General features: G+C 41.1%; 1 protein-coding gene across 10 annotated transcripts in view; it reads left to right on the forward strand.

The window, feature by feature from the left end:
- ADGRL2 (adhesion G protein-coupled receptor L2) overlaps positions 1–22,235 on the forward strand; it is a 252,490-nt gene that overhangs the window by 153,814 nt on the left and 76,441 nt on the right. For all 10 annotated transcript variants that reach the window (XM_015429415.1, XM_015429424.1, XM_015429414.1 and 7 more), the window contains exon 4: positions 16,709–16,818. In XM_015429415.1, the coding sequence (XP_015284901.1) occupies positions 16,709–16,818 (110 nt within the window). The remainder of the gene's footprint in view (positions 1–16,708; positions 16,819–22,235) is intronic.

Genomic DNA, 22,235 nt, shown 5'->3' on the forward strand with positions numbered 1-22,235 from the left:
CATTGTACCTACCTGAAGGTTCTTTCTCTTCAGTGGGGGAGAAGTCATCCACATCCCACCCATCGACGTTTGCTGCAAGACCGGTACCGGCAGCAGTACAGACATCACGTGGGCGGCGGCCCTATAATTGACCCAGTGATCCAGAGTTTCATTGAGCGATCCATGGGAGGGCTTTGACACAACTGGAGAGGTCAGCCAGGGCCACTCCAATAGGAGCTATGCAACAAAAGAAATTTGCATAGCCTATCGAGCGAGCAGAGGCTGGACCTAACCAGTCTTGGATGACTTCTCCCCCACTGAAGAGAAAGAACCTTCAGGTAGGTACAATGTACCATTTCCAAAGATATTCATTCATTCATATTCTCTATCCCTCCCCCCCCCCCCCAACACAGTCTGCCTTTAAAAACATCAACACAATCAATACAAATCTGCCATTCATTGTCAGTCGCTCATGGCAGATTCTAGCCGAACACATTCAGAGAAGCAACCTAATCTCCCCTCTTTCTCTCAAAGACTAAACTCCTTTGAGTTGCAAGAGTGAAAAGATACCTTTTGAGAGGGAGCGTTACACCTGGAACCTTTACAAACTTTCCAGATGCTAATTATACCCAGACACCACGGTGGCTGATGAACAACAGCTCTTTTGTAGCATGCTACCCCCCCTCTCAAGGGAAAAAAGTACTTGTAGCATAAAATTCAGAGATACATTTTAATAGAAAATGACACCACCACTATTGAGTTGATTACAGACTGCTCCAGGGGGACACTACTACTGTCGCATGTTTTAAACCACATGGTGAGCATGGGGATGGGGAGCCCAGGAGATCCAATCAAAAGCCTTTCATTTAGTTATTAGCCACCAGTTTGACATTTATACTTTTAAAGTCGTGATTGGAAAGTTACCAAGGAGGGGGTAGTCATGACATGCTGGTCTCAGATTGCAATCTAATCAGTAGAAGAAAGAAAAGAAAGAAATTTTGATCATTATGGAATGCCTTGAGATCAGTTATCTTATGGTCCCAGCTGTTTTGAAAGTTCTGTTTGACTGTATATTGCAATGTGCCATAATATATCAATATAAATATAGTGCAGATGCTCACAACCAAGGCTGATAAGTAGACCCCCAAAGAGGACCCCCTCCCCTGTGGGTTCTTTAACAAAAAGAAATATTTTTGCCCTTAGGAACTTGCTCAGGCTACACACAAAGGTTTTTACATTTTGATTTTCCTCCCCCCCACTCCCGCTTTTGCATCATTACTGACTGTAATTCTCTGAGAGGGTAATTAATGGGCTAGAAGAGCCATTTAGGGAAAACCAGAGCCATGAGGGTAAAAAATATTTCTCCACGGAAGGATCTTTAAGGAATAAATAATTACAAGCGCCAGGGTTTGCGATGACCAATCTAAATTTGAGCATAATTAGGAAGAGCATGGTCTGAGAGCAGAAGCGCCTGGCATGTGCTGCTGTTATCGCATCATGCGACTAATTAAATATTTAGGAGCCCATCCCCTCCCCTTCTTCCCCCTCACTACTTAAAGAAAAATAACCTGCCAGAAGAGGGCTGGTAACTTTTGCAGATAATTAACGGGTTATAGGGGGGGAAATTCAGATTGCCTCCAAGGTTCTGCAAGGTCATGCCTTATTATGCTGTATCTTCTATATGGCCTGGTAACAAGTTCTTGCTAATTTAAATCTTAACTAGGACATCCCATAGCGATTTCCCATTTCCCTTGTCAAACTGGGAAGTGATTGTTCTATATGTGAAAACCGCAGTAGGTGAACGTTTTCATAAGTAATTGGTCCTAATTGACACTGGCCCCAATATATAGAAATATATTTTAATTATCCAAGGAGAGGTCTTGAAATTCCAGGCATCCTATAGGCAGTTAAATAAATAAATACGTACATTTGCTCGCTCGGTGTACCCACAATCATGTTGCCCCTGCATTATGTTGATACATGATGACCCTGTGAACTTACGTGGGTCTCAGTGGTCTTCTCTGTAAATAAATATGTCTTATTTTGCTCCTAAAACTAAGCTACTTTTATGTTGAATGTGCATTTCTGCAAAGGAAAGTTGGGCTGGATTAATAAGAGTTGGGCCTAATTTGCATTAAACTGACCCAAAGGTCTTGTAAAATTGCTCAGAATTATCAAGGCATCTAACATATTGGAGGTTTTACTAACAAATTAGTGGTGCTGCTTTAAAAATTGCTTATTTTGCTAATTAAAGGAGCTTTTAAAGGCAGTTTTAAGTTATATTCAAAATCTATGCAAATTACTGCGTATGAAAGAAAAATCCCCATACCATTGGCATTGTAAATCCCGGCACCATTTATTACTCAGAGAATTACATTAAAACAACAAGAAAAGAAAGTCTGACTTTGTAAATTTTTTAAGCCTATTATGAACACTTAAATGCCAAGTTGCCAGTTTCTCCTCTCTCTTTTTAGGAATTACATACATAGAAGGATAAGTTTGGAACAGGTTACCCGTTCTATGTTCTCCCAAGCTTAAATTCTGAGCACACCATTTGGAAGCAAAGACTATTTTCCTTACATTGGCCCATACATCTACATAGTAGCTGTCATCCAAAGACTTATACATCTACATAGTAGCTGGCATCCAAAGACTTATTTCAGCCATCCACAAAGCCTTGCATGTATTCTGTGGGCTCCCCTTCCCAGCCCCAGGAAAAGTAGCTCTCCCATGCCATATCATAAACCACTGTTTGTCATAGGATAAGGCAAGGCTACTGTTTAAGAAATACAAGCCCCACAGTGCTCAGTACTAGCTGCATATTTCTTTGGATACTGGTTAGTATTTTTAATAGTGTGTTTATGGCACATTCAGTAGCATCTGTGTAAAAAAAATCTTTCGTTTGCTATTGCCTCTTTTAGGGTGCATTGTTAACCCAGTATTTCTGTTTGTAGAGTGGAAATATGTCAGCAGTTCAACCAGATAATATATTGAGAATGTTCGACAAAAGGGTACAGTTTCACACATGGGATGCAATTTCTGTATTTTAAGGCAACCCCCACCCCTCTCTGCCTCTGGACAATCTTCATTCATTTCAGTGACATGTAAATAGGAGTACTTGAAGATGCTTTTCTGAAATAAATAGTAATAGCATTTGTTTAATTGTGCTGAGAATTATAGCTGAAAATGCACATCTTTACTGCATGTTTGTTTATATAGATCTGTGAGAGTGCACTCATGCAAAAGTACAATTAAACAAATTTTCATTTAAACTGATTTAGGTGGCTTGATTGATTTTATAGAACTAACCAGACAAAATTAGGGGCCTTTTAAAAGCACTGTATTTATTATTTGACCTGCTTTTTAAATAATACCTGTAGTTTTGGCTTTTAAAATGAACAATTTTAATGTAATAAGTTTTAATTTCAAGAATTGTACAATGCTACCATGCCACAAGCACTATTATTTCATTAATTATGACAAATTGGATCATTACTATGGAACACCTCCTTTGCCATATTAATTACACCACATTTAGTTCCTAATGTTATATTTATTTAGTGATTAATAAGGTTCAACAAATCATTAGTTGTTAAACACTGAAAGAAAACTGAAGCTGCAGTTCTCCTGCAGTGTTAAAATTATTGGCAAGAATGCTCTCCACGTACCCTCAAGGCCCTCTTCTCTGTTGTACTTCTGGTTTCGGTGGAGTTTGAGTGTTGTAATATCTTGTTCCTGCTATTGGTTATGGCAGTAATGTTGACTAAACCCACCACAGAAGATTGGGAGATGCATTTTGATATCTACATTACAGAAACTGGAATCACTAATTCTTAGTGTTCCTAATTAGTTGCTGTCTTTTTGCCTAGTTTGGTTTCTGTGCCTATAACAATGGCATCAAAATCAGAAGCTTTGAGGTGATATGGCTTAGTGTTGTGACAGTGAACCTCAGGTTCAGCCTCTCACATCTCTACTTAAAGGATCTCATGTAGCAGCATTATGAGCAGAGCCTTCTGTTCCTGGGAGTTGCTATCAGTTGAAGTAGACAATGTTGAGCTCTATAGGGTGTTCATGTGCTTAAAGTCTGAATATACACTCAGTAGTCTATGTAGAAGTCTTAAATATATACTCAGTAGTCTGAGTATATTGTGTGTTCAACTCAGCATTTTGCACAGACATTGTGCAAGATGCAAGAGATGGGGGGAATCTGAGCCTGCTGCAAATTTTCCTCCTATACAGCTGTTATGCCTACAAGTGTTCTTCCAGAAAAATGTGGAATTCTGATTAAAAACAGTAGAAAATTAAATTCTTTCATCTAGGAAAACCAGGGTGTTATAATTCTTTTGTTTAAGCAGCAGGGTGATGGGGTAGGAGATTATAGGAATTGATATCCAATTGGCATCTTCATCAGACTACAATTTTCAGAGTTCTTACATTGAAGCCACAATAGCTTAACCAATTAAAATACAATATGACAGATCTAATTGCGTAAGGATCATACCAGCATTAATGTGTGTAATATAAGAGGAGTTCACTCTGTATCCATTTCATCGATCTCCTGTACTTCTCCTTTTGTGAGACAATTATCCGTGAAAACATTCCAGTGTGCAGTTTTCCAAATTTCAATGCTACTTTCAGCTTGCTTGCCTTGTCTTGATATACCAAGCTTTTCATTTTAATGTTTGAGTATTTGTTCAAGTCTGTAGATTTTACATTTTTAATCTTCCCTAGAACAGTGGTGAATAATGGCCCCTGGCAGGAGATAATGAAATTTTCTTAATTTATATTTTCAAGCTGAAGCCTCAATTGAAAATGGCATCCTATGGCCTGGAGACATAGCTCTAGTGCAAGTTTCAGGGGAGTTGTAATAATAATGCAGTGCCAACGGTGTCGGGAAATGATAGGACAGTGAAGAAGTAATTTAAGAAAGAAAAGGGAACGCACCAAAGCTTTATTGTAGCATATCTAATGATCTGCTGAAGATTCCCAATGGCTTTTGGAGCATGACAGGAGAAACTAATGTTATCTTGCCAAAACAGAAGCCTCTCCTTAATCAGCAGAGCAAGACTATTGATTAAAGCACCTCACACAAATAGATTACGCATGGAATCTCATCTCCATACTTTTCACTTGGTAAAGTGTAATAATGAGCATAAGATAATCAAAAGAAGAGCAAAAGCAATTTGTTGAGAATTGTACGATTCGAGATTACAGCAGGAACACAAACAAATTATAATGGAAACAGCGCTGCTTTTAAAGCCAAGCGCGGGAGGATGAACTTGCACAGTATGCTGGGATAAACATGAAGTGGGCAGATTTAACAGCAGGTGAAAGACCGATTTGCTGTTCTGGGACCTTCTTCATCTGAAGTGTGAAGAGCCTAGCCCCGCATTTGCACATTCATTCATCTGAGGTGAGCCAAGTTCGGTATCTTGCTGGAGCTGTTAATTAACTGACCATTTTTGGTTTCAGATCTCCCACAGGGATATAACTCTACCAGATAAACTGGACTTTTTTTTTCATGTGTGACTTTTTTTCATTTGTGTTTACGTGAAAAATGTTTCTGTATGTGTGTGTATAATGAAATTTTCTTAATTTATATTTTCAAGCAGAAGCCTCAATTGAAAATGGCATCCTATGGCCTGGAGATATAAATATAAATACATAGATATATTTATTTCAAAACATGAAATTTTAAAAATCCTTTAACCATTACTTTCAAATAGGTGCTCTCTGTGTGTCTGGAATTGTCGCAGAGAAAGAGATGCCTGTGTAAGCATGTGGTAGCTGAATGCGCTGTCAGGTTACAGCTGACTAATGGCGACCCTGTAGAGTTTTAAAGGAAATAGACGTTCAGAGGTGGTTGGTCATTGCCTGCCTTTTCACCCTGACCTGGTATTCCTTGGAGGTGTCCCATCCAAATACTAGCCAACTCTGTTTAGCTTCCGAGATCTGACAAAATCAGGCTAGTGTGGGCTGTGTAAGTGTGTACTGTGCATGAAAATAAATAGGATTCCTAATTAATGCAAGTAGATATCAGAGTTAGAGTCAAAGAAACATGAGTTCCAGTTGCAGAATGCAACTTTCCCACCATCTTATACTTTCTTTAGCCCACCCCCATCCCAGCAAAAAAACTTCTCTCGGGGCTTGGAAAACCATACGGAACAGTATGTGTTGAAGTATGGGAGGATAAGGAAAGATTGTGAACCTCTCCTTGTGGGAGTGCAAGGGTTCAGTTCACTCCATCCCATTGTGTCCACTTCAAGAACAGAATGTCCCTAATTTTTATGAACACTGAATCTTAATGTTGCAAGAAGAGGAAATTATGTCCCCAACACTCCCTTAAACAAAGCTGTTTCCTTTGTATGGAATTTGAGGGCAATTATAGCCATGAACAAAAAAAAAAGTTCTCAAAACTACAGAGCAGTGATACTGTAGACAAAGACCTTGATTTTTGAATAAGAGGAAACTAGCCATCCTGTCTAACACATGTACGGTTTCCACACAGAATGCAAGAATATTAGCAGTGCCCAGTTTATACATATAGAGATATCCCCAAAGATTTACATTACATGTTAAGTATGCCATAAATGTGCATTGGCTACCATCTGGCTGCTTACTTCTGGATAATATCACATTATACTACATTAGTTTTGTATATTGTGAAATGTTGTTAGGCATTCACCAAGATTTTTCTTTCTCAAAATAAATAATATTTTTGTCCTCCTACCACACACAACCCTCCCCCCCCCAGCCAATATAGCTGCTGGGGGGGGGGGGTTGTTACTGTTCTGCTTCACTGAGAAATCTTAATTAGGTGCAGTATTTATTGATCAGATTGTTTTTAAATCATAGGACTCCTAACTGAACCTAATCCTTTTAAGGTTTTTTAAAAATTAAAATAGAGAACAACAAACTAATTGCTCTATTTACACTAATTTGAAGGAGGATGGGCCTTGGATTGGTCAGCTTATCAAATTTTTATTGTAGTTTCTTGTCATGGCAGGGAGCAACCTTGTGAGTACAACTGTGGAGCTGATCAAGTGGTTCCTGTTGAAAGACCGATAGAAGAGAAAAAGGAAGTTCATACTTTGGACATTTAATACATGCAAATCGTATGGTTCTTGTATATTAGGAGAGCAGTCTTTAGAAGGTTACTCAGAAGTCCCATGTTATTCAGAGGGGTCTATTCACAGAAAAGTTTCCTTAGGATGGCAACTTAGGTCAGGGATATAACTAGCCCCTTGCATGATTGCTGGGGTGAACAGTGATTACTTTGTGAGAGAGGGAGTGGCAGCAGTGCTCCCTTCACTGCTTAAAAGTTACTGTAAGGCCATTCTTCCCAGCCACTTGAGAAATACTATTGACAGTGCTGTAGCAAGTGAACAAATGTTTTTTTTACCATGGTAGTGAACAAACTGGATGCTTCCATGAGGATTGGAAGCATCTCCTTTGACAGAAGCTTTGAAATATTAACTTCAAAACAGACTAGTTCACTTCAAAACAGACTTCTTACTTCATTTATACTCTACCTTTCTGAGACTCAAAATGGGTTGTAAAATATAATAGTACAATGAAAAAGAACAATAAATGCAATACAAACTATCCAGAAAAATTTCACAGACTTTGAAAATTCAATGCAATTCCCTTTATAAAAATGTCTTCCTGAGCAATTCCATTTTGCACATTCTGTGGAATGATAGCCATATTGGAGCCTTTCTGACCTCATCAGGCAGGGCATTTTACCAAGTGAGGGCCATAGTAGAGAGCGCTGAGGTGCAGGCAACTGTTGATCTTGCCTTCTTGCAAGGGGCAGCATCTTGCTCAGCTGAGCTAAGCCGTCACAGTGGAGCATATCAGGAGAGGCAGTCCTGCAGATATTTGTGTCCTACTTGATGGAGGACTTGATTGGTAATAACTAGTACAAGTTAAACTCAGAAACAATTCAGTAACTAATAGAGCAGGGGTGGCCAAACTTGCTTAATGTTGAGAGCCATCTCTCTTATATATAAAAGCTGAATGGAGGTGGCTTCTGTCCTATGGGGTGGCAAGATTGCATGCACTCCCTCAGCCATTGGCCTGTCGGCTGCCAGTCCAGACTACTGGCGTGCCATTGGCTGGGTCTGCTCCTCTTCCCCGCCTTTTAGTCACTGTGGTCTGTGTCAGAAGCACCGTGTCTCCTGACGAACACAGTTCTCTTGCTTAGCTCCTGTCTGGGACAAAGGTTTCCCTCAGTGGCTGTTGTGAGGAACTCATAGGGTTGCCAGCTCCAGGTAAGGAAGCCAGAGTTTGGGGAGGGGAGAGGGGAGGCCTTAGCTGAATAGAATGTCATAGAAGCCACCGGTCAAAGCATTCTTAACTTCTCCCTCAGTAGGCAACCAGGCTTGGTTCTGCCAGTAAATAGACAAAGGGACAAAACCCTTTCTACGCCTCTGTGAGGAACTCATTGGGCCCAGTCCTGAGTATGGTTGCCAGCTCCAGGTTTGGAAATTCTTGCTGAGTCCTTCCGCCCCCTCCCAAACGCTGCCCTCCACAGGATCCACCCCCCAAATCTCCAGGTATTTCCCTACTCAGAGCTGGGAAGCCTACTTTCCCCTCAGTGCCTGAGTGCCTGCTGCTGGTCAACCAAGCTTGGTTTCTGTCATCAAAAGGCCTTTCCACATCTATTTTGGCCTTGGGAGAAAACTCATTGTGTCCTTCTATCCTGCTGACAGGCCCCTCCCTCCATGACAGCCAAGGCTTCAGAGCACAGTAGAGGCTGCAGGGGGGGAAATGGAAAGCTGAACAGTGAGGGGGAAATGAAGGTCGATTGATGCTTGGCTGGGAAGGAGATTGGGTTGCCAACTCCAGGTGTAAAATTCCTGGAGATTTGAGGGATGGAGCCTGGAAAGGGTGAGGTTTGAGGAGGGATGGGATCTCAGACAGGTACAGTGCCATAGACTCTGCCCTCCAAACCAGCCATTCCATAATGGGGAACCACTGTTGCCAATCTCCAGGTGAGGACTGGAGATCACTCAGAATTACAAATAGTCTCCAGATGACATTGATCCATTCTCCTGAAGAAAATGGTGGACTCTGTGTCCTTATACCATGCTGAGATCCCCCCCCCCCATGACCGCCAATGTGCCATGGCAGTCAGAGCTTCAGAGCACGGTAGAGGCTGCAGGTGGGGGGAGAGATGGAAAACATGAGGGGGAAATGAAGGTAGGTTGATGCTTGGCTGGGAAGTAGATATGGTTGCCAACTCCAGATGGGAAAATCCTGGAGATTTGAGAGATGGAGCCTGGAGAGGGTGAGGTTTGAGGAGGAGTGGGGCCTCAGACAGGTACAATGCCATAGACTCTGCCCTCCAAACCAGCCAGTCCCTCATGGGGAACCACTGTTGCCAATCTCCAGGTGGGGGCTGGAGATCACTCAGAATTACAACTGCTCTCCAGATGGCATTGATCTGTTCCCCTGGAGAAAATGGTGGACTCTGTGTCCTTATACCCTGCTGAGGTTGCCATGGCAAATTGATGCTGAGTGCCCACGGCCTTGGCACTCTCTCAGAGCCTCTTTCTGGCGCTCATTGTATTTATTTCCACAATGGGCCTTATTCCTAGTATAGAATAAGTGTCAGATATTTGAGAGTCGCAAGACATTAACATATATTGCACACACGTTTTTATTTTAAATTATGCAAATTTGCTTTTCATTAACTTTGAGTGAGACTGCCAAAAATAAAAACAAAAGGGGTAAAAACAGATACTGATAGTGATATTTATTTGTCCAATCATTTTTATTTGTTTGCTAATGGTATTTATTTGTCTAAGAGAGAAGAAAGAAAGAAAGAGAGAGAGAGAGAGAGAGAGATCAAATAGATGGGGAAGGGAGAAGTGAAAAGAAAGCAACTTGAACTTTAATTGCACCTCCAAACCCCCCCTCCCCCCAGGCCAGCTGGCTTGGCTTGGAGAAGGGATTTAAAGAGACAAATGCCTTCTCCAAGCCAGGCGGGGGGGCTTTGAGAACACATTTAAAGTTAAAGTTGCTTTCTTTCTCTACTCCCCCCCCCAAAGGAGAACACTGGCTGGGGAAGAGAAGACCAATCAGGGAGGCATGCCTCCCCTTCGCTTCCCCAGCCATCCTGCCAGGAGCTGCACAGTATGTGTGAAAGTGCCGCATGTAGCCACATTTTGGCCACCCCTGCAATAGAGGATCTGCAGAATTGGTGCCTCATGGTAACTCTGTCTAGCTCCTGGTAGTAACTAAGCGGCAGTTTTCAGTACCAGAAGTCTTCAAAGGCAGTCCCATGCAGTGTTCCCTCTAAGCTGAGTTAGTGTGCGCTAGCTCATAGTTTTTTAGCCTCCGGCTCACACATTTTCATCTTAGCTCAGAAAGGATGGCTCCAGAACAAACTAATTTATGCAGGAGCCAAATCGCTTGCTCACAAATTTAATGCCAGTAGCTCACCAAGTAGAATTTCTGCTCACAAGACTCCACAGCTTAGAGGGAACATTGGTCCCATGTAGAGCATGTTACAATAGTAGAGGTTACTGTTAGTCTTGAGACTACTGTGGCATGTATCCAAAATATATATATTGCACCTATTACTATTTTGTTAGCCAACCCGAATATGAAGAGATAAGGCAGAATATAAACATTTTAAATAAATAGATAAATGCTGTCTCCATCATATAGTTTAGTGGGAAACCATACTAAAAAGCATCAAGGACAGATGTGTCATCCAGAAAGACCTAGAATTGCTTTGCCACCACCCTATCAACAAAATAGCCTGAGGAGAGTTGATTAGAGGCTGGACCATAGGCCATATTATTTCACCAGCAATTTTTTTTTTTTTAAAGTTGTGAATGATCAACCACCTCCTTTAGTGGCTAAGGAAAGTATTCCAGTGTTGATGATTGATTTATAATGAACAACAGGGCTCATTAATCTGCTCCTTAAGAGATTAATTACCAAGATGGCCGTCACAACTCCCAGGTGTTATAGCTAAATTTAAAGACTCAGATTCAGAAGTCAACAAGTGCCGAAATACCCCAAACAACTGAACCAGATACGAACTAGCTGATGCAGTGGTAGGAGAAAAGAAAGATTTACTCCCCGTTATCATGACCACCTCCTAGGCTTTCAAAGAAGCTCTATAGTATGCTTTGTCAGATGCTTTTCAAGGCGCCCCTCCCCCCCCCCAAGCAAGGCATCTCTTCAATTACCGAGTTCTGTAACACACAATGGTGCTGGATTCTGCCAGGAAGCAACTGTTCTGATCACTTCCAGAATCTTAAGTCTCTGTGGGTAGTCTTTTTTAATTTATCCTGTACCTATTCATAGACTTGGTGCCACATTGACCTATGTCTTAAGCAGGTACGGTCACTATACCTCGCAGAAAGGCTCAGTGCAAACAACTAGGTACAGCATAGAGCAGTGGTGGCGAACCTATGGCACGGGTGCCAGAGGTGGCACTCAGAGCCTTCTCTGTGGGCACGCGTGCCATTGCCCCAGCCAGGCCCAGACCATCATTAAAGTGTTGAATTCTCTGCCAAATAATTTTAAGTAAATGAAAGCATTTGGGATTGCTTTCCTTACTTTGTTTGGATCATTTTAAGTTAATGTATGAGTTGGTTAAAGTAAAACCTCAGTATTCAGGTTAAATTGCCGTGCTGGCACTTTGCGATAAATAAGTGGGTTTTGGGTCGCAGCTTGGGCACTCGGTCTCTAAAAGGTTCGCCATCACTGGCATAGACCCTTTTTCTCGGATTGGGCCCATCACAACCTGGGTCAGACACACAAAAACGTTGAAATTCTGAACTGTCCCAGACAAGGTGTCCTTGGTATCCATGTTCAAGTCCTTCCAGAACAGACGAGTGAAACATAATATTTTTATTCAAAAGACATTAATTTTTAAAATTGTGTTCATTGATCCAGTTTTCATTTAAGACATGCAGATTTCTACTATCCAAACAGATATGTTTGACAGCCAAGCTCAAGCACTGGGCATTAGGATTGCCAGCTCCAGGCTGAGAAACTTCTGGAAATTTTGCGGTGGAGCCTGGGGACGACAGGAATCTCAGCGGGGTATAGTGCAATAGAGACCACCCTCCAAAGCATCCATTTTCTCTAGGGAACCTGATCTCTGTAGTCTGGAGATGAGATGTAATTCCAGGGGACCCAGAGGTCCCACCTGGAGACAGGCACCCCTATTGGGTACACATGTAATGTATGCTAACAGCCAATGTACACAGATACTGAATAGTGCCGCACCTATTATTTAATGCATGAAAATATGTTGTATTATTTTGCCTTTAATATGCAGCCACTGTTATTAAAGCATCACTGCAGGGCCATAATAGCTGAAATGGAAACTAGTATGTTTATGAATAAACTAGTATCAGTAACTTCCTTTAGGACATTTTTACAAATAGTGAGAATGATTAAGCAGAAATACCATTAGTGGTTGCTGCTATGGTCAGTCAGCTGTTTTAGTGGTCCTGCTGTTTTCTACATACACTTAGCATTGCATACGTGTGTCAATACAATTACATGGAGTGTGAACTTTGAACCTTTCAGAAAACTTTGCAACATTCTGTTGCAGCAGGGAAATATGCAACTTAAAATAATGTATTGTGCTCTGGCTAATAAAAGAAAACAAGACAAGGAGCGATGTAGACCTATGAAACTCTGTTCTGCTATTTTTGCTTCCAAGAGTTCACCAGAGATTGTCCACACGTTCACTGCTATAATGGCTAGAAACTTTTAAAGCTGTTTTATGCCTTTCCTTCTGCCAGTTTTATTACTTGTATTCCAGGTATGTTGGTTTCTTTTATGCTATTTTATCCCATTTATGCTATTTACATACAATAGTATTCAATTGACAAAAAATAGCATTGCACAATATGTTGATATTCACAGGAAAAATTTGGCATGAGAAAACAACAATTGATACCAAATAAAGTCTTGGGGTTTGAGTCACAAAAAATCAAAATGGTGACTGTGTTGTTCATGACAAACCAGAAGGAATTAAGAAATTTGATAACATTGCTACGGACAGCCATGAAGTCATAGTCTCCAAGGTCAGGGACGCTAGGGGAGTGGGCCTCACCATGATATGTGGGGTTCCCTAAGGGGCAACTCTCTCCTTAGTGTTATTCAACATCTATATGCACCCCCTCATCCAGCTGGTACAGAGTTTTGGGCTAGGATGTCACCAGTATGCAGATGACTTCCAACTATATCTGTTGATGGATGGCCAGCCTAATGATGCTCCCGACATTTTGGCCAGATGTCTGGAGACTGTGGTTGGTTGATTAAAACAGAGCCATCTGAAACTTAATCCAAATAAGACGGAGGTCCTGTGGCTGGGTTGGGGAAATTCGGGATTAAGGTGTCAACTTCTGACCCTTGATGGTGTGTCCTTATCACAAGTATCCACCGCCAGAAGTCTGGGTGTGACTTTAGATGTCACCCTTTCAGTGGAGGCTAAAGTCACAAATGTGGCCAGGCTGGGGTTCTTCAATCTGCGCCAGGTTAGGCAGTTGGTTCCCTACCTGTCTCAACCACCTAGCTGTCCGCAACCTTCTGGAATGCTCTACTGAGCAAAATCCAGGCCCTGTATAATCTGATGCAGTTCTTCAGGGCCTGCAAGATGGAAATATTCTGCCAGGTTTACGGTTGAAGACAGGGATGGTTTTCATTCTGTTGGCCTCTGTTCCCCTTCCTTTCCCTTCCTTCTTCTTCTCTTTCCTCTTTCTTCCCCTTTTCCAGTGCTTAAACTTTTTACTAACAGATCATTTATTCTCCCTGTAAGAGGCACTAGATTGTGCCCACTTTTTATATGCCATCTTTTGTAAGGATTGTTTTATTGTTTTAATCTATAATATATAAAATCCAAGCCATGCTGGCAACGACTCACCTACTCTCCCATTGGCCACTGGGGAAGTTGCCTTGGCCCATCTCTCTGGCTGTTCCATTTTTACACCCATACTTTGACACGTTGCACCTTGGGAGTTGAAGTTTTGTATAGTGGTTAAGTGTGCGGACTCTAATCGGGGAGAACCGGGTTTGATTCCCCACTCCTCCACTTGCACCTGTTGATGTGACCTTGGGTCAGTCACAAGCCCTGGCACAGCTGTCCTTGAAAAAGAGCAGTTTGTGTCAGAGTTCTCTCAGCCCCAACTACCTCACAGGGTGTCTGTTGTGGGGAGGGGAAGGGGAAGGAGTTTGTAAGCCGCTCTGAGACTCCAAGTGAAGGGTGGGGTATAAATCCAATTTCTTCTCTTCTTCTTCTTCTAGTTCTCAGCTGGCTTTATTACAACAATAGCAAAGGGAATTAGAACTACAGCTCCCAAGTTGGGAGTCCCAAGAGGCCGTGGGGCATTAGCAGGGAGTCAGCTGAAGTGTTAATCCATTAAACTGTCAAATGTGGAGGTTGGGGAAAAGGCCTGGGCACCTCCCTGAATTACAATCGATCTCCAGACTACAGAGATCAGTCCTGATGGAGAAAATGGTTGCTTTGGAGGGGGAGCTGTATGGCAGTATACCTCACTGAAGTCCTTCAACAAACCTGGCCTTCCCCTAAGTATTGCCAACCTCTAGGCAGCATGTGGATATCTCCCAGCTGTTACAACTGATCTCCAGATGATCAAGATCAGTTCTCCTGGAGAAACTGTCTGCTTTGTGCAGCGGACTCTATGGCAGTATATCCTGCTGAGGTCCCTCCCCACATAAGCCAACCTCCAGGTGACACTTGGAGATCTCCAGCTACTACAACTGATCTTCAGATGACCAAGATCAGTTCTCCTGAGAAAATGGCTGCTTTGGGCAGTGGACTCTATGGCATTATACCCTGCTGAGGTCCCTCCCCACCCCAAACCCTGCCTTCTCCAGGCTCCAGCCCCAAAATCTCCAGGTATTTCCTAACCTAGATTTGCCAGTCCTGTAACTGGCTATGGAACCACTTTCCAGACCCTTGGAACCCAGAAAGAAGTGCTTTTTTTACCTTAGCTGCCACTGCATAGCCTCAAATCAGCATAAGTCAGGGTGGAGGGAGGCATACCTGTTACCAGGCAATTCTCCTCCCATACTACCCAGTTGGGCCAGCAATATGAGACAGCCCTGCCTTATAGCTAAGCAGAAGGAAATGAAGCATTTCAAATGTGAGCCTGGATCTGCAAGATTTTCTAACATTTTGTAAGGCAGCAAGGCCTGGCATTTCCATATGGGAATGAATACCCAAACAGGTTTTTTTAAAAAACAACAACAACAACAACCAACCAACCCCCCCAAACCCAATCCTGAATGAAAATGTAAAGTGTAATCGTTTGTAAAATCAATTGGCGTGACCAAAGCATCTGTCCACACAGAGATTTCAAGCCGCAGCCGGGACACTCACCCGGAACCTCTTTCTAGAGCTCGTTGTATTTCTTCCCACAACGGGCCTTTCTCCTAGTATTTTAATAATATAACTATAGATATTCTTATGTACATGTTGTTACCCACTCTGAGCCATGTTGTACAGGGGAGGGAGAGCTAAAAATCAAATAAATAATTAAATTATCACTGTGAAAGCATCACAGATACAGAGAGCACTCATCGCCTGAGATCTATAATGTTGCCGGCTGTGAAAGAAATCTGCACCATTCCTGATGCTTTCGATAGTATCCCAAAAATCTCCCTTCCCAAAGCTGTTGAGTAGAGAGAGAGGTGGGTAAGGGTTTCTCGTCATATGGAAATTTTGCAGTTAGTCTGGCTTTAATATTTGCACAGCAGCGTGAATTTAAAATATAGCTTGATCTTGCACCTGTTGGCAGAAGACAGATGTTAGAAGCTCCCTGACACAAGACAGATCGCCTCAACTTGTGCGAGGGTATTCAGATGTACGGCTGAAGTCAAAGGCTAGACTATTATTTTAAGATCTGGCTTCCTTTCCTTCAGTTTACTGACAAACAGAACTCACCCAGGAGATCAGCCAAGCTTTCTTTGTTTAGTTACCAAACTGTTTCCGATCTTTTTTCTTTCGTCCATCCTTTGCTTTTAGGGCAACGGATAGTTTAGTTTTGCTTTGTTTTCATTTTGACCAACTGTGCCTTAGCCATATTTAAAATTCCTAATTTTAATGATCAAGTCATCAAAGGAAAGATCCTCTCTAGAGTTTGTTAAATCCTTCTGCAAAACGCCAGACTTACACAAACCAACAGCTTTTGATTATCAGTCTCATTTATATAAAATTTATTGAGTCAACTTTTTACCTGGAAGTTTTTACTACAAAGCATCACGCACTGCAGTTTCCCCTGGCTGTATGCAAAAATACTCAAGGCACTGATAGATCTATAAGAAATACACATTTTAAAGAGAGCCAGTGTAAACTGTGGGAAAAGCCAAAAGACACTGATCCAGCTTTTGAAGCTACTAGGATTGATTTTCCACAAAACTCAAATCTGTTATTTCATTGATGGGAATTTGGTATTGTGGTTAGTGTGGCAGACCAGGATCTGGGAGACCCAGGTTCAAATCCTCAGTTTGCTATGGAAGCTTGCTGGGTATCCAGTCACACACTCTCAGCATGATCTACCTCACAGGGTTGTTGTGAGGATAAAATGAAGAAGGCGAAAACGTGGTACGTTGCTTTGGGTCCCACTGAAGAGAAAAGTGGGGTATAAAGAAAGCAAATCAATAAAAAAACTTATCCTAAATGAATTTTAGTTGAATTAATTGCTTTGCTTTCCATTCCCTCTTACAGGTGCAACAACCGAACTCAGTGTATAGTAGTTACTGGGTCAGATGTGTTTCCTGATCCTTGCCCTGGAACATACAAATACCTCGAAGTCCAATATGAATGTGTCCCTTACAGTAAGTACTCGCTATTTGTTCTTGTTCACTTCCTCTAGCTTTCACAATTGATGCCGGAGCCATGCCACATTCACAAAAAGAGCATACGTTTATGGCCTGAGAACTATTATGCATGCGGAGCACTTACAAACTAGGGCCTCCAATTAGCTTCACAAACTGTGGAAAGGAGCCATAATGTAATGCTGGCCAAGTGTCTGTCTGTGTTCTTAAGTGTTTGGCTTTTAAGGCTACTAGGGTTGATTTTCCACAAAAACAAACTTGAATTAGCTATTCAAAGGCTAGATAGGAATTTGTACTTTTGCCCAATACCAGTTCCTGACAAATTGGCTTGGCTTGTAGTTTTCTAAAGAAACCACTGGCTTCCATTTTAATCTTCAGCCATTTGAAAAGACTCCCTGCTGTGGCAGCTTGGGTGTTTGTATTCCATGGAAATATTTAGGGACTCTTTCCCCAATTATTATTTGATTTTGTAGAGTTTTTTTGAAGTGTTCATATAGAAGCTCGTGAGCTTTGTACTTGATCACTTTTACAGAATTTTGCATTTAATCTTTTTGTTTAATTTGCAGAATTCCACAGCTTGAAAATATTAGATTCAGGAACGTGTTATACTAGTATAGCTTCTATACTATTTTTTTCTCCATGTGCTCTTATAATTCCTTCCCATCTGCAGAGGGGAAGAGCTTTGGCAGGCCCTATGCAGTCCATGAGACTTGCGCTGCCTGCCTTGTCTCTAAAGAGCTGATTCATCCCATTTCTGAAAAGCTTTTGTTTTCTCCTTCATAATGTTGTTCCTCAAAATAAGATTCTCGCTTAGCCTCATATTTTCCATTAGAGGAAGGTCGTTGCTTGTAACAGTAAACTTCAGCAATGCATTGATTGTGCTTCCATTTATTATAAATGTGAGATTAATGTTCTTAATACACAGCAGCTCTTCAAACTTTAAAAAAACAGAGCAATTGTCTGCTTCTCCTTTCATGAGATATAGCACTTTAAGGTTAGCACTGTTCATACATCAAAAATCAAAGGAACGTACAATTTTTAAAATAAGTGATATCAAGATTCTACTTGTTTAGTTATGCATCTTTAAAAAAAAACTAATCTAAAACATCTAGGCAGTGCTCAATACTAAATCACTGCATTAGCTTTACTGAGTCAAAGGCTGAACACTGATCATCTTTTCCTTTCATTCTTGCTGTGTTTTCTGGTATCATTGTGGAAGGGATGCTTGTTGTGATTTTTTTCTCCTGTGCCTTCAGTAGGGTTGGAAGCCTACTGTGTGTGCTGATGTTAGTGACTGTCTTCCTGTGTCTTTCATTGGTGGCTCATTGTAATCATGTTTTGTGTATAACTTTTGAGGAGAAATATTGTTTTCCCTATCTAACAAAAACCATTTCATTTCACAAAGTCACCTCTACATTAAGGTCATAATTTCTATTCCTACATCCCCAGAAAGAGGCAGTGACTGATTTCAAGACATGAGGTGAGGGATGCCAACTCTAGGTTGGGAAATTCCTGGAGATTTGAGGGTGATGCCCAGGGAGGGTGGGGTTTGAGGAGGGAACTTAGTAGGGTAGAATTACAGAGTTCACCCTCCAAAATGGCAATTTTCTCTATGTCAACTGATCTCTGTAGTCTAGAGATGTTGTGATTCCAGGAGGTCTCCAGGCCCCACCTGGAGGTTGGCAACCCTACAATAAGGCCAGAATGTCGAGATGTTTGCATTTGCCTTGGTCCTGTTCCTATAGAATGAGGCAATAAAAAGTCAAAATTATACAAATGTTATTTTCAGATTTCAGATCATTTTCTGTGCTATTTTTAGGGAGACAAGTATGGATATGTCCTGCTGATTGGGTTTTTCTATCTCTCAAGAAATTTGTTTCTTTTGCAGTTAACAGAAGGATATTCTGCACGGCATTGCCTATGCAGAACTCTTAACATACAGTTATTTTACTCCTTTGGAAAATATATAAAATTCATATATTGTTTGTTACTTGTCCTCTTATAATAGTTGCCTTGGGAAGGGCTGAAATCCATCTTTTCTGATTCAGGAATCAGATTCAGAGCTTGAATTGGCAGACTTCGAATGTGACTTAATATTAGTGAATTATAATATTTTCTTGTTTGTATTACAAGGTCAAATTATAATAGAATAATATTTAGATATACTAACATTGGCTGCAATCCTGCACTGACTTACATGTTTTTGTATATATTGAATTCATTTAAGCATATGTAGCTGGGTGCAGGATTACAGCCTCTCTCAACAACAGTCCCATCAGCCCACTGCATCAAATTTCAATGTGCACCTTTTTTGGATTTTACCAGATACTACTAGACAAAATAACAAGAGAAACTCTAGGTCCAGCATGCCTCAGTCATGCATGAAAGATTGAATTGCAGCTTTTTGTTTTGTTTAGTAGTAGAGTTTAGACATTGCTTTGTTCTGTACTAGAGACCCTGTTATATCCTGCCAGGTAGGAAAAAACTATACAACTTGAAGATTTTAAGACAATTCATATTGCCGCTTAGTAATTCAGTTCTCTTACATACATGTCAGGCAGTATGTACACTAGTCATTTAAATTCCTGCATCATGTCTACTTTAAAACATCTCTGTTAAATCATATGACTGTTATCACATGATATTAATTTAATAGTTGGAGAAATATACATCTCAGTTAGTGAATTATGGGTTTATTATTGGGGAAACGCAAGTATGGATTTCCAGGTTTTATAAAGCTGAGAAAGGAGACTTAAGTGCCCAAACGGTAGTGTAAAAAGCAGTGGTTCTAAAATTAATTGTGTGTCATATAAATTGTCACATCTTTGTGACAGCCTTTAAAATATCTAACAATAAAGTCCCAATGAGCTTCATAGCCTTGTATGAATATCCCTGCTTATCCACATTAATCTTATTTTTATTTTTTTCTTCTCTCTCTAAATTCCAAATACAGAAAAAGTCTTTGTTATCCAGCACTTGATTATCTAAAATGTTGTTATCTGGTATCAACCAGGGGGCAAGCTCTTCCCCCCTGAGATGCCCTACCCCTGCATCTTCAAGCCTCAGCACACCCCACCCCTGCTTCTTTAGCAAATCAGCTTGATGCCTCCAGCCATTGTTGGGCTTCTGACAGCTGATTTCATCCTCAGGTGCCTGCTTCCTTTCAGCCTTCCTCAGGCAGACAACCTTTATTGGCATGTATTTAGCCTTCCTCAAAGTGTTGGGAGCCAGCTCTGCTGGAGGGCTCCCAGACAGTTGGTCCTCTTATCTGTCGCCTGCACAGGTTGGATCTGTGGATGGGGGGGGGGGAGGTGTTGGTTCTATTGCCATGACATCCCTGGTTGGGTAAGGGTTGGTTGATGGGGTTTCCTGTGGGTAGTGGGATGGGGCAGAGCAATAAACTTAAGTATCTGGCACATTTGATTAACTGGCAACCCCCATTTTTCATGAGTTCCTGATAACAAAGTTTTTTACTGTGATCATTGTGTTATCAGTCTGTGAGGTTTCTCATTCTTTCTGTAGTGGAGTTGTAAAGTTTGTATAGCTTGAGAGCTGTACATGCTCTGCAGTGCTCAAATTTCATTCCTTTCAGTGCCTAGAATTCTGAACTATTGGAAATTCATTTCAGAAACTCAGCTGTTGCTGCACAGTTGACAGTTACATGTTAAATATTCAGACACTGCTCTTAAGGTTTTGCATCTTGTTTATTTGCTTCAGTGGTGAACCGCTTCAGTCTTCTGCGTTGAAATTAACACATGCACTTACAATCCATCGTGTGTTTCAGGTTCTAGGCCATGGACAGAGATCATCTGTATCAGTAATACATATGTATTGCCATGTTCCTTCTTCACTAGTACAGCTGGTATATAATACATTCACTTTTGAGCTTGATTAGTGAGTTTGAGAGGGTTGACTGTTTATTAAATGCAGTCATAGTTTTTATAGACTCATACTTGACTTTGATGAATTAACCTTTTCTCCCCCTTGTTTATTTATTTGGATGTTATCTCTACGGCCTCTCATCTTCCAAGCCAGTGCACAAGAGGAAATGATGCAACTTAACAATCAACCCAATCAAGCCAGCAGTGGGAGCAAAACTAAAGCAATGATCAATAGAAGCAGCAGACATATTTTTAAATACAATGTAGCAGATAAAACTGAAATATACATATCCAGTCAAGTAGTATATATAAGAACAAGTATATTAATCACACAATGGTGACCAGTAGTACACCAGCAAAGAAAAAAAGTCACCCATGCCTGGATAGATAACAATATTTTTATTTGGACTGAAGTTTGCAGGAAAGATGCCAGGTTGGTAGTGGTGGAGAGTAGTTCCACAAATGAGAGGGCAAACAAGATTGTCCTTTGTGGCCAATCACCTAACATCCGTCCTTAAGGTACCCCAATCCCAGTCCACTTAGACCTTTGTATGTAAGAACCAGTACTTTGCATTGTGCTTGGAAACTGATTAACAGCAAGTGAAGCTCTTTCAAAACTGTTGAAGTGTGATCTGGGGCAAATAAACCAATTTATAAGGTTGCAGTGATATTCTGTGATCATTTGTAAACTGTTCTTTTTGCACAGTTTCAAACATAGCCCTACATGGAACACAAGCTAGCATATTATCATGCAACATTTCATTTGCTGTCAAGTCTAGTTAATAGAGTTGCCAATATCCAGGTGGTAGCTGGAGCTCTCATGGGATTACAACTGATCTCCAGGTGACCCAGATAGTTTCACCTGGAGAAAATGACTGCTTTGGAAGATGGAATCTATGGCATTATACCCCATTGAAATCCCTCTGCTCCCCAAACCCTGTCCCAAACCTCCAGGTATTACCCAACCCAGAGCTGGTGGCACTACTATTTAAGGGTATTATTTAGGCTTCTGGGGGGGGGGGCATGGTATGCCAAACAGCAGTGTGAAAAGGATACTTAAAAGAACCCCATAACTTCCAAGAAAAGAGTTAGTTACTTGTTAGTTTAGGATACATTTAAAAAAAAGCTTTCTCATCTGAATGCTTGGAAATACTGCAGGGTCTGCAAAGGTGAAAAGAGCATTCACCTCCCAGGGAGCCATAAAATTCATCTAGTTGATTTATTTACTTCGATTTATAGCCTAGCAGGCTACTGAGACTGTTAGTGATTGTATATAAAAGAAAGTGAAAGAAGGATAGTGATTTTGTTTCTTGTAAATCCGTGGAGTTCAATGCTGGTTACTTATATGATTTCTACCCACCGTTTGATCTGGAAGGATCTCTGTAATGTTCTTAATTTCCCCCTCTGTAATGTTCTTAATTTCCCCTTCAGATAGGAAATAGAAATGAGGGGAAATGGGTGTTAAGGAACTTAACCGTAGAGTGCAAAGTCCAGCTTTATATAGGGCAGCAAACTAGGCATCACATATAGGGGTTT

The sequence above is a fragment of the Gekko japonicus genome, unplaced genomic scaffold, assembly GCF_001447785.1.
Source record: "Gekko japonicus isolate JY-2015 unplaced genomic scaffold, Gekko_japonicus_V1.1 scaffold122, whole genome shotgun sequence".
NCBI lineage: Eukaryota > Metazoa > Chordata > Lepidosauria > Squamata > Gekkonidae > Gekko > Gekko japonicus.